The sequence below is a fragment of the Panthera pardus genome, unplaced genomic scaffold (assembly GCF_024362965.1).
Source record: "Panthera pardus isolate Hobbes unplaced genomic scaffold, ASM2436296v1 HiC_scaffold_21, whole genome shotgun sequence".
Taxonomy (NCBI): domain Eukaryota; kingdom Metazoa; phylum Chordata; class Mammalia; order Carnivora; family Felidae; genus Panthera; species Panthera pardus.
In genome coordinates this window covers 68,200,212-68,218,161 of record NW_026526777.1, presented here as the reverse complement: position 1 = coordinate 68,218,161, position 17,950 = coordinate 68,200,212, and the positions used below count along the sequence as shown (strand labels likewise).

At 62.8% G+C, this 17,950-nt stretch overlaps 1 protein-coding gene across 4 annotated transcripts in view; it reads right to left on the bottom strand.

The window, feature by feature from the left end:
- The window catches only part of TMEM63A (transmembrane protein 63A), a 28,530-nt gene extending 10,868 nt beyond the window's left edge, over positions 1–17,662 (bottom strand). The window contains exons 1-13 of one of the 4 annotated variants that reach the window (XM_053909448.1): positions 17,557–17,638; positions 14,611–14,784; positions 13,124–13,323; positions 10,535–10,614; positions 8,793–8,859; positions 7,909–7,946; positions 5,165–5,307; positions 3,897–3,948; positions 3,620–3,728; positions 2,689–2,759; positions 1,243–1,323; positions 669–792; positions 448–581 (exon numbers count right to left, since the gene is read on the bottom strand). In XM_053909448.1, coding sequence (XP_053765423.1) covers positions 448–581; positions 669–792; positions 1,243–1,323; positions 2,689–2,759; positions 3,620–3,728; positions 3,897–3,948; positions 5,165–5,307; positions 7,909–7,946; positions 8,793–8,859; positions 10,535–10,614; positions 13,124–13,309 — 1,085 coding nt within the window. In that variant the 5' untranslated portion in view covers positions 13,310–13,323; positions 14,611–14,784; positions 17,557–17,638. Of the gene's footprint in view, positions 1–447; positions 582–668; positions 793–1,242; positions 1,324–2,688; positions 2,760–3,619; positions 3,729–3,896; positions 3,949–5,164; positions 5,308–7,908; positions 7,947–8,792; positions 8,860–10,534; positions 10,615–13,123; positions 13,324–14,610; positions 14,850–17,556 lie in introns of those variants that run through there. The other 3 variants (XM_053909444.1, XM_053909445.1, XM_053909447.1) reach the window with 3 other exon arrangements.
- Positions 17,663–17,950: the final 288 nt, after the last annotated feature.

Here is a 17,950-nt window from a genome sequence, read left to right as displayed (position 1 = left end):
TGTGTGGCCACCTGCGTCCCCCACCCCAGGCGTGACGCCACTCCAGGAGCCAGAGCCCCGTGCTGGGGCCCACGTGTGCTCCGCAGCCTGGCCCCGGGGCCCCCAGCTCTGCAGCAGGGAGACCCCCAGTGCCTGGGGTCTGTGCATCTGTGCGACGGAAAACCCAGCACAGAAGATCATCTGCGGTCCAGAGTGGACATCTGAAGGGGGGGCGGCAGAATGCTGGACGCCTTCCCTGGCACGGCTGGGTGGGAGCTCGGCCCGGGGGGTGAGGCCACGTCAACCCACGAGGGACTCACCTCGCGCGAGGATCACCCCGCGCGTGTCACACGCACCCTGGGCTGGGATGATGGGGGGGAGTGTGGCCTGCCCCAGCCCCAGCCCGTCCCAGGGGCGGGTCATAAGTCACCTGGAGGAGACAAAGGGCCCCGGACGCGCCCCACTCACTAGGTGGCCATGGACTTCTCCTGGAAGGTGACGAAGGCCATGCCCAGGGGCTGCTCCTGCACCCGGCGCTCCTCGTCCGCGATCCTCTCCAGCAGCCTGTCCCTCATGCGCGCGTAGTAGGAGACGGCATCCTCCTGAGGGACACGCACCCCCTCGTGACCACGGGCCCTGCGCGGGCGGCGGGGACCCCGTGGCACTCCCGCGGGGGGCCGGGCCCTCACCCACTCGCACCCCGGCACTTTGCAACAGCAGAACTGGCCGCAGGGCCTGGGGTTGATGAGGGTCCACTGGCCTGTCTTCGCCCGCAGGTTCGTGTAATAGGTCAGGCTCTTTTCTGTCTTCTTCCTGCAGGGGTGGGGGTAGGGGGGCACACGTCAGAGTCACCATAACCCTGCGGCACAGACCCCACGCCCACTGTCCAACCGCCAGGCCCAGGAGCTCAGCTTTCTTTTTTAAAGTTTATTTTGAGAGAGTCAGAGAGAGAGCGAGCGCAAGCCGGGGAGGGGCGGAGAGCAGGGGAGAGAGAATCCCAAGCAGGATCTGCACTGCCCAAGCGGAGCCCGACGCGGGTCTCGAGCTCACGAACCGATCCGAAACCAAGGGTCGGAGGCTCAACCGACTGAGCCCCCCTGGCGCCCCAGGGGGTCAGCTTTCCAAACAAGGAAAGGGGCAGAGCCCCCCCTCCTGCCTTCCCCCCTGGGGGCTCCGCCCAGGCCCCCCACCAGCAGCGAGGCGGCAGGGTGGGCGGCCCAGGAGGGAGGGACAGGCTTCCGGCCACCGACCAGCCCCGCTCACCTCTCCCTGCACAGGTGAATCAGCCTGGCCACGTCGTAGCACAACTGTACGTCCACCACTTCGCACGTGGGATACGCGTCCCTGTGCGCAAGGCAGGCCGTCAGAAAAGAGAACCCCCCCCCGGCAGGAGAGATCCCCCCCAAGTCCCCGAGGGTACTCGGGGTACCACAGAAACCTCTTTCCTTTCGTCTTTTTACAAAGGGTGAAATTTTGAAATTCAACACAAAGAGGCCTTTTTTTTTTTAACAGCACGAAAGCAATCGCCTGAAACTGAAAGGCTCGTGCCCGCTCGGCTGTACGTCAGCGGGCGCGTGTGGGGCCAGATGAATCCGGTTCATGACCTCCTTCACCCACCCGGAGGAAGAGCACTATCGTCTGCTCTGGCTCACGCCTACCTTGGACCGTGCGGAAATCCTACCCAGCGTGTGGCCCCTTTTTGAAGATCACAGACCTTTCAGGTTCAATGAACGCAGGGGGCTCGCAGCCCAGCAAACGTCTACACCCGCGTTAACAACCGTAGTACGACCCTCACAAGTGTGTGTGTGTGGACTCACACCGGCCGGGTGCTCCCATGGTATTCACTATGCCGTCCTCACCATAGCCTGGGAGGTTCTGTCCCCATTTTACAGATGAGGAAAATAAGGGCCGGAGAAGTTAAGCGACTTGTGCCCAAGGTCACACCGCGAGTGGCTGTCGGAGCCCAGATGTGAATCGAGGCAGCCGGGCACCAGTGGCCGCTAAACGATGCTCCCTGCCCACCAGACACGCAAAATCAGGCTCTCGCTCTCTGTTTCTACGAATCGCCGTCGTCCGCAAATAGTGCTGAGTTACATCGTGGTCACCCCGAGTCCCCGCGGCAAGTTAGTGGCTGCGGGACTGGGAGGGGCACGTTCGGACTGAAGCCTCGGCTCGCCGCCCGGGGCAAGCCCTCCAGCCGGGGTCCAGGGGCCTCTGCACCTGCCCTCCCCTCTCCTGCTCCACACCCCCCTCCCCTGCATCCCTGGCACCACACACACACACACACACACACACACACACACACACGGCCTCCCCCAGAGGAGCCCTGCCTCCGCCTCCACCTCAGGACTCCTTGGTGCAGATGCTCCCTCCAGAGACACCCGTGGGCGGACGCCTGTGCCAGTGCAGGCCCCCCCACCCCCCGGAGACCTGCTCGTGCCCTCGAGCTGTTTCTCTGCACCTACAGCCTGGCCTGTGCTCCAGCTGCTGTAGTCCCCCAGGGCGGCCTGCAGCGGACAGGCCTTCTAGACCCCAGCCTTCTAGACCCCAGCCTTCTAGAAGCCTTCCACAGCAGGCTGGCACACGGCGGCCATGGGATGCTCGCACGGCAGGGCCGGGCCCTTCGCCAAGTCTCTGGGCGCCCAAAGAGAAGACAGAGCGCCCGCCTGAGGCACCTGCCCCGCCTGGAGGGGCCACAGCCCTGCTCACCGGAAGTGGGTCTCCACCGTCTCCTTCTTGCTGTCTCGGGGGAGTCCCGTGATGAACAAGGTCCGCCTCACCTGCCAGAGACACACATGGGGGCGGGGGATGTCACCCCAGGGCACGCCAGTCCCCAGGCGGGCCCAGGGTTTCCGCCCTGTTCAAGCCCACCCAGCCCCGCCCCTCCCCACGGAACACAGTGAGAGCTCAGAGGGGCCGGTGCTCCCCTGGCAGAGCCCGGAGGGGGTCCTTCACATGCTTAACCGACTGACCCCCGCCCCCCCAGATGCCCCTAATCAGAAAAATTTTAGAAGCTAACATCAGGCACCTGGGTGGCTCAGTCAGTTAAGTGTCCGACCACTGATTTCGGCTCAGGTCACGATCTCCCGGTTCGTGGGATCGAGCCCCGTATCGGGCTCTGTGCTGACAGGGCAAGGCCTGCTTGGGGTCCTCTCTCCCTCTCTCTTTGCTCCTCCCCTGCTCGTGCTATCTCTCCCTCTCTCTCTCTCAAAAAATAAACACATAAAAACCTTAAAAATAACAAGTGAATTGGGGCGCCTGGGTGGCTCAGCCGGTTGAGCGTCCGACTTCAGCTTCACAATCTCACCGTTCGTGGGTTCGAGCCCCACGTCGGGCTCTGTGCCGACGGCTCGGAGCCTGGAGCCTGCCTCGGATTCTGTGCCTCCCCCTCTCTCTGCCCCTAACCCACTCGCATTCTGTCTCTGTCTCTCTCAAAAACAAACATGAAACAAAAAGAAATGTATGAAATTAAAAAAAAATTAACAAACGAATGAACGAAAAGCTGAAGGCAACCGTGAGCACAAACATGCCAGCCAGGTCCCACAGAGGCCTCTTTAAGCGCACGGCTCCCGTGTCCTGGCAACAGGCCGGGTCAAGGCTCCGCTCTGGCCCCACCCGTGACCCTCCCTGCCTCGCTCACCGAGTTCTCCTCCTGGTACTGGATGGACCGGGTGTGGTGTCTCATGAAGCCCACGGTGAGGAGGAGATAGATGACGGCAAAGACGGTGTGCAGCCAAAGGAGGTCATCGCTGAGCGGGGACACCTGCCATCAGGGCCCGGCTCCCACACAGGGTGGGGTTGGGGGGGGGGGGGCGGGCCCTCCACGTCTCCTAACCACCCCCCACCCCCACCCCGCACAGCAGCACTGCCCGGGGCGGGCGGTGCCCGCGAAGCCCTGGCCCCCGCCCCGTACTCACTCCGTCTGCAGGTTTGCGATGGTCGTCCTCCCAAAGCTGTAAGGGTCTTTGTCTGCAGACAAGCAAGACACTTAGTCCTAGGGTCACACTAGGGAAGGGGGACGGGGGCGGCCCGCCTCGGTCCGTGGGTCTCTGAGGAAGCACGAGACGGCCAGGCCCGTCAGAGGACAGGGACCGGCCGTCCGGTCTTTTCAGAGCTGCACCAACCCAAGGCCCCGCTTTACCCCACAACCTCTTCCCGACCCACCGCGTGGGTAAGTCACAATCGGAATTTCTCTTGCTTTGAGATTCTTGTGACATTCCTTGAGAATCTGAAACCCTCCTGAACGGGTCCCAAAACCGAGCTGGGAATCCCTGGGCATGAGAAGTGGATTCGTGGGGCCCCTGGCTGGCTCAGTCAGCAGAGAGTGTGACTCTGGATCTCGGGGTCGTGAGCTCCAGCCCCGTGTTGGGTGGAGAGAAAGAGAGAAAGAGAAAAAGAGAGAAAGGAGAAAGGAGAAAGGGGAAGGAAGGAAGGAAGGAAGGAAGGAAGGAAGGAAGGAAGAAGGGAGGAGAGGTAGGCAGGAAGGAAGGGAGGGAGGGAGGAGGGAGGAAAGAAGGGAGGGAGGAAGGAAGAGAGGAGAGGGAGGAAGAGAAGGGAGGGAGGGAGGGAGGAAGGTGGGGAGGGAGGGAGGAGGGAAGGGAGGAGGGAGAGAAGAAGGAAGGGAGGGAGGGAGGAGGGAGGAAAGAAGGGAGGAGAGGGAGGAAGAGAAGGGAGGGAGGGAGGAGGAAGAGAAGGAAGGGAGGGAGGGAGGAAGGCGGAGAGGGAGGGAGGAGGGAAGGGAGGAGGGAGAGAAGAAGGAAGGGAGGGAGGGAGGAGGAAGCGGATTCTTTGGCATTTTGGAAGCCGGCCTCCCGCACTGGCAGGACACACGGTTCCAGGCTGTGACTTTGAGTGTCACGAACATCTCCCACACCCACTCACTGTGGCCTCCCGATTGTGATCACGTGGGGGCAGGAAAGTATGAAATGCTCTCCGAAGGCCCCCGATCCTACGAGTCTTGGGGTTTTATTCCCCTTACTTAGAACCGAAGCTCACACCGGGGGCCAAGCTCCTGGCCCAGGCTCAGGTCCGGGGGTGGGGGGTGCCTCTTGAGAGGCACGGCCAGGCAGAGGGGAACGTTCCGGAGTCACCCCGAGGCCTCCTGACACCTGGGCCCGCCCCAGCCCCACGAGCCCCCCCCAACCCCACCCCGGGCCGTGAGTCACACAAGACGAGGGGACATTACCCAGCAAATCACCCGAGAGGTTGACGGGCAGGATGACGCACAGGGACAAGCAGCTGACGACCACTAGTAGGAAGATGACATGTCTCTGGAAGGACAGGTAGTGGATGGCGTCCTCCCCACACCGCTCCAGAATCTGGTCATCGCTGCCCAAGACACACACAGGGGACCCGGGTGAGCGGCAGGGCCGGGCCGGGCCGTCCCGTCTCCTCACATCCCAGGACACCGAGCTTTCAGTCGCACAGCTCGGGAGGGCGGAGGCAGGGCAAGCCCGGAGGAGCCTCCTTCCCAGCGCCCTGCACCACACCCCCCACACCACACCCCCAGGCACCTGCTGCCCGCATCCCTGCAGACACGTGTGCAGGGGGAGGTCCCGCAGCCCCTCCTGCTTCTGTCAACATGTCAATTGTTCCGGGCTCCCCACCCTGCCGTCCGGCCCCCTCCCTGTGTCCTGCTGGCCTCATGGGGGCTCCGCCCTTTCCTCCTTGCCCTATTTGGACGCTCCGGCCCCCTTGGGGACCTGGAAAATTCCAGGCGCAGACAGCCAGAATGCCACAGAGGGAAAAGGGGGGGGGTCTCCCTGAGGGTCCGGCTTCCAGAAAAGCAGGAAAATCCTGCGCGGGCAGTGGTAAGAGAAGGGGGTGTCACAGCACCAAAGCAGATCTGAGAGGTGGGAGACCGGCGGGAGCCACGGGCCACACGGGAGGCGGTGAGGTGGGCACGCCAGGCCGGCCGGGCACCGGGCGGATGCTCAGAAGCCAGCCTGGGGACGGACGCTACCCTGCGTGCTGTTTACCTGGAGGACAGAGCTTTGCACCTGACCACACCGGCTGCACTTCCCAATCACCTGCCAGAAAGTACCTGCCCTGCCCCCAACCGTGCGCACTAAACAAACAGGATGGGGGCCCAAACCTAACCCGGCGGCAACTTCCGACTTTCTTTCCTCAACAGGTTTTCTGGAGACACACCTCTGACCGACTCCCTATCTTGCCAGGAAGGCAAAGCCAAGGAAACTGAGGGGATGCTTTGAATGTCACCTGCGACACTGGCCGCGAGCAGCTGTTAGAATGCAACTGTGGCCTTAAAACAGTCAAAGTAGCCCTTCTGCAACAGGAAGGAGTGGACGCTGAAAACATATCTAATACAGTGTTACAGGGACACAGGGAGTCCCAGTGTCTGATACAGGGTTACAGGGACAAAGCCGGGGGACACGCGGAGTCCCAGTGTCTGATACAGTGTTACAGGGACAGAGTGGGGACACTCAGAGTACCAGTGACAGCCCCCCTCCAGAGAAATGCCTGTGCCAGCAGAGGGAACTGGGGGGGGGGCACGGAACAGGGTGGGGTATGGAGGGGAGAAAGGGGGTATGGGGAGAAGCGGGGGGTATGGGGAAGGGAAGGGGGATATGGGGAGGGGAAGGGGGGTATGAGGGAAGAGAGGGGGTATGGGGGAGGAGAGGGGGGTATGGGGAGGGCAAGGGGGGCATGGGGGGGAGAAGGGGGTTGGGGGGAGGGAAAGGGGGTATGGGGAGGAGAGGGGGGTATGGGGAGGGGAAGAGGTATGGGGGGAGAAGGGGGGTATGGGGAGAGGAAGGGGGTATGGGGGGAGAAGGGGTGTATGGGGAGAGGGAGGGGGTATGGGGGAGAAGGGGTGTATGGGGAGAGGGAGGGGGAATGGGGGAGAAGGGGGGTATGGGGAGAGGGAAGGGGTATGCGGGAGAAGGGGGGGTTGGGAGGAGGGGAAGGGGGTATGGGGAGGGGAGGGGTGTATGGGGAGGGGAAGGGGGGTATGGGAGGAGAAGGGGGGTTGGGGGAGGGGAAGAGGGGTATGGGGAGGAGGGTCTATGGGGAGGAGGGGGGTGTGGGGAGGAGCAGGTGTGGGTGGAGGGGGGGTATGGGGAGGAGGGGTGGAGGGAGGAGGGGTACAGAGCAGATCTGCCAACAGCCTTTGCGGGTTACCATGAAATGACGACGCAGCGTGTCTCACGCCGCCCCACCCAACCCAGGCTGAGTGGGGTCCCCACCGCCGGGACAGGGGAGCGGCCTGAGCCCCACCCAGCAGTGGCCACAGGCCGCAGCGTCCCAAGGGGCACCCGCCGTGGGCACGTGTCAGGGGAAGGTGTAGGACACCTAAAATCCTCTCTGTGTGCGACGGACCCGCGCTCGGAGTGACCTGCCGCGTCAGGAGGAAACGCGTCCCAGTGACGTGATTTCGCGGTGGTGGGCAGGCAGGGGCCGGCCGACCCACCTCTCCCGCTGTGTCGCCTGGGCCCCTCTTACAGTCGTGGAAACTGAGGCCCAAGGAGAGGAACGTACCCGACATCCCGCAACCACCACATTTCATCAATTCCAAGAGGCCCTCCTCTTTCACCACCTCCGAAACCGCGCCTCCTCCTCCGCTCCCAGCCGCTCCCAGCTTCACAGGATTTCTCCCCACGGGCCCCAAACGTTAGAAACAAGGAAACTTGGAAGCAGAGGAGTTGAAGGTGCAAAGCGTTCCTGCCCAAAGCGAGGGGGGAAAGTGGCTTGTGCGGGCCGTGTGGGCCACCTGCGTGCCCGGCCCCCACACGAGGCTCCGCCTCGAACCCAGAAGCATCTAGGGACCCATCTCGGCGTCAGGCATCCCGGCTCCTTTCCTCCTCGCCGGCCAAGCGCAGAGGCAAAGCCACCCGAGGAAAGACAGGCAGACACGCGCGCCCACCCGCTAACACACCCACCCACACTCACGCACACACCCGCTGTACTCACTGCAGGCGGAAGATGGCGGTCAGCCAGGGACAGCATCCCTGGGAACGGAGAGATCAGGGATTAGCTTTGAGCATCTCTGTCCCCGGGAGGCGGATGGAATCACCGCCTCTGACGGTCACTAACCATCTAACCCCCCGTTATATAGAAGCAGCGCTTTTGTCCCAAATCCAGCAAAGGCCACGGCTTGTCCCCAAGGCGACAGAGTCCACCGGCCCCCAGTCCTCTGGGACACGCACCCTGTGCCTGGAATTCTCGTAAAAACCCCTCAAGTTTTGACAGTTTGCTCCAGGGCCGAGGCCTGAACTTGAACCGAGAGCCGGTGAGAGCTCAGAGCGGTTCTGGAACTGTTCTGCTGGATGGCCCGCAGGGCTGACCGAGACGCAGGACGGACACAAGGAAACAAGCCTCACGGATGGGACAGCCCCCCCCCCCCAGGTGGGACTCTGGAGGGAAGAGGGTCCGTCGGCTGACTGTCCATCGCGTCTCTTGATCGTAACCCCTCCGCCCCCAAAGCTGGGCTGGACCCCGGCCCGCTGGGCACCTCCTCAGGGTCAGGTGCCAGGGAACCCGGCTGGGCCGCCCACCTCTGACTCGCCGCTAGCAGGCATGTCAGCAATGAACCGTCACACAGATCCCTGCGTGTGATCAGAGCCAAGCGCTGGGACCACAGGGGACTCGGGAGCCCCTGCCTCAGAGTTAACCCCGTGTCACCCCCTGGGCCTCCCCGCTGCACCCTCCCCGCGGTCCGTCCCAAGTCCAGGGGGCTCACCACCAGCACCTGCCACTCAGGACGCGGGGGGCCAAGTCGGCCCCTGAACCGGTACCCGGCTGCCCTGCCCCGCCCCCACCACGGCCACAGCCACGCCCGTCCCGTCGATACCAACCAGCTCGCTTTCAAAATCTTGTTGCCCAAAAGATGACGACGATGACAGTCTCTGGAACCTGGAATCGCTGGGAACACAAAAGGAAAAAAATGCCAGGAAATCCTTTTTCGAAGTCTGAAAACCTCCGTCCGGTATTCCGCCATCCCTTAGAGCCCGGGACCAAAGCTGTGGCCTTCCTCCAAGTCTGGGACAAGATCTAACTCAGCCTGTGAAACACACCCACCAGGGCGGCGACCGCACCTGGGCGTGCAAGACGCGAAACCCCCGCGTTACGTGGGCCGGGTGACAAGGGGTCAGGGCACTGGCAGGCCGTCCCCGCGCCCCGCACCCTGGGGCCTCGGCTCCAGGCCCACCCAAGGGGACTTCAGACTGTTGACGTTTGCGATACGTCTCCCGGCACGTCACATTAACCTCGTTTTATCAAATCGACACCACCACTGGCTGCAAGGGACATAATAATCTTATGAACCGATGAGAAAGACTGAAGTGTGACCGCCGTTGATGACAAGCGGCACCCCACTTTCAGGGACAAGAAAATGGGAGCGTGGGCGTCTGGATGCTGGGGGGGGGGCTCCCCTCCCCTGCCCTGTGTGTGGGGGGTTGGTTGAGGTGTGTGAATTATGTTCATTATCACTTCCAGTTTTCTAGAACCGATTCCAAAACCTCACTCGCAGGGGCAGAAGACAGGAAGAACCTTGACTTTCAAAGCCTTCACAGGCAGCTCTCTCATTTGACCTTCTGGGTGCCCTGCGGGGGACAGGGGACAGGAGGAGAGAAACCCCAGAAGGTGGGGACTTGACCACGGCCTTGCAGCCAAGGAGGAAGCAGAGCTTCCTGGGGTTCACAGGCTCAGTACCTTTCCAGTGCACGGCCCCTCCTGGGACTCGGGGTGCCACAAACACATCACGTCCCCAGAGTCCCCCCAAAACTGTCTAAGGCTCCCAAGAAGCCCTCGGGGCAAGGTGAACACCCTCGGGCTTTCGCAAATGCCAGGACCCAGGAGGCAGGAGGCGGCAGGGAGCTTTCGCAGCGACGCGGCCCGTGCCTCGCACAGAGACCACAGTCCAACGCCTGTGCAGCAAGGGTGGAGGTCGGCCTGGGGAAGCCGAGCGGCCCGGTGGGGGGAGCCTGGCCACAGGGGTGTCTCCCCCCACTGCTTCCTGTCCTGCATCTGACACCAGGTCCCAGGCCGTGTGACAGCCAGCCGGGGCTGGAGACGCCAGGGTGCGGACCTAGAGGACGGTCCCCCCTTGAGGAGTCGTGAGCAGCCAGCAGAGCCCAGGTGACGTCCAGCCAAGGGGGTCCCTGCTGCACCAGACTCACCCGACGCTGGCTGAGTGAGGGCCACCGGCCCACGCTGACCCTGAGCGGGGACAGGAGCAGCTCCCCGGGGGCTCGCCTCGCCCCCAGCCCCCAGCTAACTCATGTCAGAGAAGGGACACTCTTTCAACATTCAGGGTGAGGAAGAAGAGTGGCATCCATCTCAGCTGATAACGAAAGCCCCGAGTGTGTAAAGGAACTAGACTTCCTCCAACAAGGTTCACGGCCAGGCCACGGCCGTGGGAGAGGCACCTGTGGTGAGGAGAGACGGCTTCTGACCCAGGCCTGGAGGACGGATGTGCTCAGTGAACACAACGTAGTGTCAGCAACACGCGTGGGCCCCCAGCCCCGTCCCAGTGACACACACACACACACACACACACACACACACTCACGCTCTCGAGGTGACATGTCCTGCTTACCTGTCTGCTTCTGACACCAGGGCGATACGGCCATAATCCCAGAATCTCCTTCTTATGATGGAAAACACCAAGATCAAACACTGACAGGAGAGAAGAAACCAAGTAAAGTGACTTCTCATTAGAGACACCTGCCTTAGGGGCAAAGCCCACCAGCCTGAACCCAGCGGGGCTACAAGGGCCCAGAGAGGACACCGAGCCGCCCGAGGCCACACAGCTCAACCATCCGACGCTTTGCCCACCGTCTTCACGAGCGCCTGTCGCCGATGCCAGGGCACAGAGGCCACGAGCCCGTCCCTGAGCTGGCCCCGGCGCCCTCCTCACCACGAGCATCGGCCCTGCTCTTTGCTCTCAGGGCAGCAACAGCCAGGACCCCCACCCCACCAACCCTGCGCTGATCAGCCCTCAGTGCTCCTGAGCAGGAAGGCGAGACCAGGCCTCACAGCCGCCCAGGACCCGCTTCCTTCCTCTTACACAGAACTGCACTTAATTACAGAGCGAGGAAGCAGAGCTCCCCCAGGCCGAGCCGGGTGCTCCCCCAGGCAAGCCCCGAGGACGCCAGCATGGGGCCTGGAGGGGGGACAGTGCCCACCGAGGAGCCTGGGCTCTGGCAGCTCGGTCTCCACAGCCTGGGGCCCTCAGCCGATCGCTCTAAACCCCGTCCAGCTGTAAAATCTGTAAGCTCCACACCACCTCCCCCGCGTTCACCTTGGCCGTCCTCAGACCCGGTCTTGCCTGGACAGACCACCGCCCTTCAAGGTTCAGGGAGGGTGACACAGAGCGGTTTTCAATTCGCCTACCCCTGCCGGCCTTGGTCACAAACTAGGCTTTCATTTCATTTTCTTTTCATTTCATTTCATTTCATTTATTTCATTTCATTTATTTCATTTCATTTCATTCTATTTCATTTCATTCTATTTTATTTCATTTTATTTTTTATTTTCATTTTATTTTCATTTTATTTTCATTTTATTTTCATTTTATTTTATTTACTTATTTTTTTTAGGAACTAAGCTTTTTTTTTTTTAAGGTTTATTTATTTATTTTGAGAGAGAGACAGAGAGAGCAACCAGGGGAAGGGCAGAGAGAGAGAGAGAGAGAGAGAGAGAGAGAGAGAATCCCAAACAGGCTCCCCCAATGTGGGGCCCAAACCCACGAACTCGGAGATCATGACCTGAGCCGAAATCAGGAGTCAGATGCTTAACCGACTGGGCCACTCAGGCGCCCAGAACTGACCTTTTAAATGTGGGTTTGTCTCCCTAAAGGGAATCCAGAGGCCAGAACCCCATAGGGGCTGCGTCCCTTTCGGGACCGTCTCCAGGTGGGCGGGGAAGCTGGTGACTATTCCCGGAGGCAGGTGAGTCACGTCTCAGGACAAAGCTGAAGGCCGTCCGGCAAGTGCCCCCCGCAACCCCGCCGCCCCCTCTGCTGCCTTCTTGGGGTATGTGTCTCATGCGCCCATGTTCTCCCAGCCGCTCTGGCTCACGTGTGCACCCATCACGTCCCCTGATAAACACCCAGCTCCCCTCGCCGGCACCCCTGCAGCCGTGTCCACCCTCGCTCTCCAGCGCCCCTTCTCGTTACTCCCACCAGCCCTCAGCGTCACCGGCGCACCCCCGGGACCCCCACCCCTGTCACCCGAGGCTGGTGTTCTCAACCTACACGTGGACTCCAAGAAACAGGTTGTCTGGCACCTAAAAGCCCTTCTCATAAATGTTTTTAAAGTTTATTTATTTGAGAGAGAGAGAGAGAGAAAGAGCGCGCGCGCGCGCACGAGCCAGGGAGGAACAGAGAGAAAGGGAGACAGAATCCCAGGCAGGCTCCTCCCCATCGGCACAGAGCCCACTGTGGGGCTCGAACCCACGAACCGTGAGATCAGGACCTGAGCCGAGATCAGGCGTCGGACGGTTGACCGACTGAGCCCCCTGGGCGCCCCACAGAGCCCTTTCTCGTGAAAGCGACGTGAGTGGCAGGTGGGATCCCATGCCAGCCTCTAAGGTGCCTCTGTGAGGCAAATCCTGGGGCAACAGGGCGGATCTGAGTCCTGGGGACACCCCCTCCCCAGCACGAGCTACTCATTTATACCCTCAGCGGGAGGTATGGCCACCCCACAGGCAGGAACACAAGAAGGGGCCCCGTGGCCCCCGGGAATCCCACCCAACCACCCGCGGGGGAGAAGAACAGCGTACTGCAATCCGGGGGACCCCCTGGGAACAGGCAGGTCTGGGCCACTGAAGGCCGTGAAGGTGGGCCTTTCCCCAGCTGTGTCCTCTGCTCCGTGACTGATCCCCTAAAAGGCCCAGGACCCAGCCGGGGACAGGAGGTGACATTTCTAAGCTGGGAGGTGCGGCCACTCTATTCCAGCCCATGCCTCTGGTCCCTGTGGACTGACCCCTTCCACGGGCCTCACCACGCGACAGGCTGACTCTGTGACCAGAGGGACAGCTGCGTCACCCACAGAGCGCGGCTCCCCGGGGTACAGCAGGTGAGGGGCAGAGGTGACGTGTGAACTCGGGCACGCCTGATCCCATACCTGAGTTTTCCAGAAGGCCCGGGAGGAGAGCGGGGGACACAATTCAGGAGGGGACTCACCAGGAAGCAACTGACATCTATGAGCAGGACGGTGGGGACGCCCCCGAAGGTGACCCCCTGGAGCACGGTGCTGTTTTTGGCCGTGTTGTAGCAGTACGAGTCGTTGGGCTGGTCCCCGATGCCCAGCCGCTCACGCACGGACACCGCCTTGGACCGCCACAGCTCCAGGATCAGGGAGTTGTTCATCGTGCCCCTCCTCCCTGGAGAGCAAACCGGGCAGACAGTCAGGGCCAGGGGTCCCCGGAGGGTCCCCCACCCGCACTGGCAGGGCCCGAGGTGGGCACAGGGGCCGCTAGGCGCAGCCAGCAGCAAGCAATCAGGGAGAGGCGGGCACCGGGCCCCGCGTGCCTGGCAGAGCTCAGGAGAATAGCCCCATTGTGGGAACAGTCCCAAGGGTCAGATGGCCCGGTGGACAGCTCATCAGGACACAGCAGGGAGGGAGGTGGGGGGGACAGGGGCCTGCCTCCTAAGAGGTGCCTGAGCTCCTGCCAGCAAAGTCCTCCCTGGGGAGCCCCTGGGGGCTCGGGGGGAACAGTCAGGGGACAGAAACGAGGGAGATAAAGGTGGGAAAGACGAAAACGCAGGAAGAAACAAATCAGGGACGTCCATCCAAGTACGCACACACATGTCAGCTCCAGGAAGGCCCTGAAGGGGCAGCCAGAAAGGGCAAGGGGGGGTGGTGGAAGCGGGTGGGAAGGAGGGGCACACCCCTGCCCTCCCGGGGAACCCCCCCCCCCCAGCACCTCCCCAGTCTAACAGGAAGGCCCGGCCTTTTCAAAGCAAATACGACTCCAGGTTACTCCAGGCTGCTCGTAGACTTTTCCTTTCTGAGGCTTCTGGGAGCCCCGGGAAGCTAGGAAACCACCAGGGTTTGTCCCTGTCATCGAAGGCCCCCGAAGGCCCCCGAATTAGCACCCCCTCACACCGTCTGTGGCTGGAGAGCCAGGAACGATAACTCAGCAACCCTTCCTCAAGCTCCGACTCGTCTGTCAGGGAACTTCTGCGAGGTCTGCTATCTCTAACCTGCCACGGGGACAAAAATCTTGGGGACCAGAAGAAAAGGGACGGAGATATTTGGACTACCTGGCGATGCGGCTGGGGTGGTGACTGCCACTTCGACCCCCAGGACGGGCTGGCTGGGGACAATGTCTCTCACACACACACACACACACATACACACACACACACACACACAGGATGGACTGCAGGAAGCGGGTAGAGGCAGCTCCAAGGGCAAGGATGACCCAGGAGGCTGAGTCACTCTCTCACCCCTTATGAGAGGCTTGCCAATGGCCAGACAATGTGACGCCAGAGCCACGGAGCTGGTGGCCCTCAACAGAGTCACAAAGACTACCTCTGGGAGGCAGATCTTGGTTTCCCTGCTTTAAGGGTCGCCCAGCAGCACCACCCCGGACAGAGCGCCCGGCCTGACGCTGTGAGGCCAGCGCCTGCCCCCCCGCAAAACCCCTGTCCTGCCTCACACATACCAGACGCCCAGGGAAGGAAGGACTGCGGGCGAGTCCCTGGGCGAGGTCCTCAGCCAGTGCCGGCAGAGACAGGAACAGTCCCGGCCGCCTCCCAAGCTGCCTCAGGCCTGCCACTCACTTCCTGCTGGGCTCTCCCGACCCCAGGACCGGGCCGCACGGCCTTTCCAGGCCTCCCTGAAGGAACGCAGAGTCACCAGGAGCTGCCTTTTCCGCTTTGGCTCACGCCCGCCCCAAGCCTCTGAACTCAGGGCCTCACATGCAGCCTTTGGTGTTTCCACCCTGCTTCCCCCGCCCAGCTCCCCCCCCCCAATCCCCCACCACCACCCAAACTGGTTCTGGGCGCTCCTCTGTGCTGCCCGCCCCTCTCCTCCTCCTCCAGCATCAGCAGCCTGACCTCTGGCTCGAGGCCTCGCTGGGCCCAGGGAGGGTCCACTCCACAGAAGCATGGGTGGCTGTGGGCCCCCGGTAAGGGCCTCCCCAAGGACAGCTGCTACCCGAGGGCCAGAATCAGGAAAAGGGACACAGCAGAACAGGGAAGGCTTGAAAGGTAAAGAGGAAAGGAAAAATCACACCCATAAAATGCTCACAGAGGGAGCACTGTCCCTGGAAAGGAGTGGCTGCTGGGGGCAGGCAGCCCTGGCCGATGGTGCTTGAGGCTGAGCAGAGCAGAGGTCCCCTGGGAGGAAGCCCCCCGAGGCTCCTCGTCTTCCTTGTACCCCCTTCCACCCCGGGCACACCTCTGGGTCCCTTCCCTCCTGCCAAACTGGCTCCCTGGCTGGTTTTACACAGTCCGATAAGAACTGGCCAGGTCGGCCAGCAAGGACTGCCAGCCTGGTGGGGGGGGGGGGGGGGCCTCCGGGCTCCCCAGAGCCAGCCCCCTTCCGGGGGAGGGCACAGCTTTGGGGGGTGGTGGTCTCTCTCAGACCTTTCAGCTCGATCGTGGACTGTCCCTGCGCTGGACACACATGGCGTCCAAACTCTGCTGAAAGGTCGCGCTCCCTCCAGGGCCAGCTCCCCTGCACTTTCCCCAACAGGACGCTGGGGACACAGCCAGCACAGGGCAGCCTCGCGGGCTGGGAAGGAGGCCCTCCTTCATGGATGTGCAGTCCTCCCTGTGTGCGTAGACAGACCTATGTGAGTGCCTAGCACGTATCTATGCCTTCCAGAGGGTTCTCCACTACCAACGTGAGGGCAGGAAAGCCACAGTCACCCTGGAGGCCCCGCAGCCCCTGGAACAGCAGGTGACTCGGGTCCCCAGCTCGAAGTTCAGCCCAGGTGCACCCCAGAGCCTGGCCGTGGCCGTTGGGAGGGAGGGCTGGGTCCAGCAGCCGGTCTCCCACTTGCCACAGTGCTAACCCACGGCCCACGTGTGTCCAGCAAGGACCGGCCCACGCAGCACACCTGACCACCTCCCCCTTCCTTCCGGAAATGCCAGAACGTAACACCAGGTGCGTGAGCATCATCAGTTCTTACAAAAAGGCCCCACACAAATTCAGGGTATTTTTATCATCGCAGATCTTCCGGTTTTGTTACAATAACAAGACCACAAGCAGCCCGGGTCCCTCCACCACGGGAGGAGCAGACTCGGAGCTCCCAGACGCAGAAGAAGGTTGTGAAGGAAACACAACGGGGGTGGGGGGGGGGGACCCAGGAACCTGGACAGCTGTCCACCTCCAGAGATGTCAGCCCTGGAGCGTCAAGAAAACGGCCCAGCCTTTGGCTACAGTGGGAGGCAGCGCGCCCAGCAGATACCCGAGCAGCCCTGGAGTTTGGGCTCAGACAGCGGCTTACACGCTCAGTGCCTTGACTTCCTCCCCTGTGAAGCGGGGCGGTGGTATTTCTCTCAACCCGGGCTGCTGGGAGGCACACGCCTGAGACCGTGTGCATGAAGCACTCAGCCCAGCGCCTGGTCCGTGAGCACCCAAAAGGCTCCTGGCTTTTATTTTAAGTCACTTCTCCAGCCAATGGGAAACACAAGGTCAGCAGCCGGTCCAGGTTTTTCCCCTGTTAGAGCCCAGGGAACAGCCAGGGAGACCTTTGCCCCAACACTGAACAAAGAAGTGGTGTGAAGAGAGGTTTCTGCTTCTGCTCATGTCCACGTGGAGGCAGAAGCGACTCAGGGCTGTGACAGGTGTCCCGCCGGGAGGGGAGGAGGGAGGAAGACAGTGATGCGGGCGGAGGGGAAAGGAGAAACAATACGGGTTGTTTCTCGGGTCGGGTTCGGGATGATCTGGAGTCTGTCCCCATCCCCCACGGCCTCAGCCCTGTCTGAGCAGGAGCCAGGGCCTCAGAAAGGCGGGTCTCCCTCCCCTGCCCCCTTGTGCCTGGGGCTGCACTGGTGGGCACAGCCCCCTGGCTTAACCGCGAAGCCTGGACACCGCGGGGGTGGCGCGCAGGCACTCCTGGGCCTGGAAGGAAGCTCGAGGTCTTCTGGTCAATCACCCCGGGCAAGTCCTGCGCCAGCGGCCGCCCCACCCGGGGCTGGGACGTGCAGGCCGCCCCGGAGTCTCAGGTAGCCCGTCGTCTTATCAGGTCCCCGAACCCGACGGTTTGGGTTTCCAGGTGGAGATCTCCTCCTCCTCCCCTCCCTGCAAGGCCCCCTCCCCCCACACCCCGGCCTCCCTGGACTCCAGCAGGGCCGCGGGCAGGGGTCACCGAGGAAAGGGCCCAGTGGCTCCCACCTGCACCCCCCGGGGGGGGGGGGCGTCCGAGAAGGAAGAGCCCCCCCCCCCGGCTGCGCTCCTGCTCCCCGGCCGGCCGGGTCAGCCCCCCAGCGAAGGCGGGGGGCAGGGGTGGGGGAGGGGGGGCGGTCCAAGACGGCTGCGGGGAAGCTAGAGAAGCACGTCCCCGCCCTGCCCGGAGAGGGGGTCCGCGCGGGCCAGGACCCTGGACTCGGCCCCGGGAGGGCTGCGGGCGACCCCGACCCGGCGCCCCTGCCCACCGTACCTGCGGCGCCCGCGCGGCGGCTGCACCTGACCGGCGGGTCCCGCCCCCGAAAAGTTTCAAAGTGAAACTCCGGGCGCCTCCCGCACATGCGCACCGCGGGCCCAGTTTTCGGATCCCGCCCCCGCCCCCGCCCGACCGCGCGCCGCCCCGGGACTTACGCCCGGAACCTGACCCCGCCCCTGCGCACCCGGGGCCGCCCCGCGGGGGGAGGGGGCGCAGGTCCAGGGGTCCCGGGGCGAGGGGGCGGCTGTTCCTGGGGCCCTTCTAGGGGTCCCGCTGGGGAGGGAGACCTGGATGGCGTGTGCCCTTGCAGCCCCGGCCTCCTGTGGTTGCAGCGATAAAGGCGCTCTCTTGTCTCCCTACTCATCACCGTGACCCTGACCTGAGCCCCGGC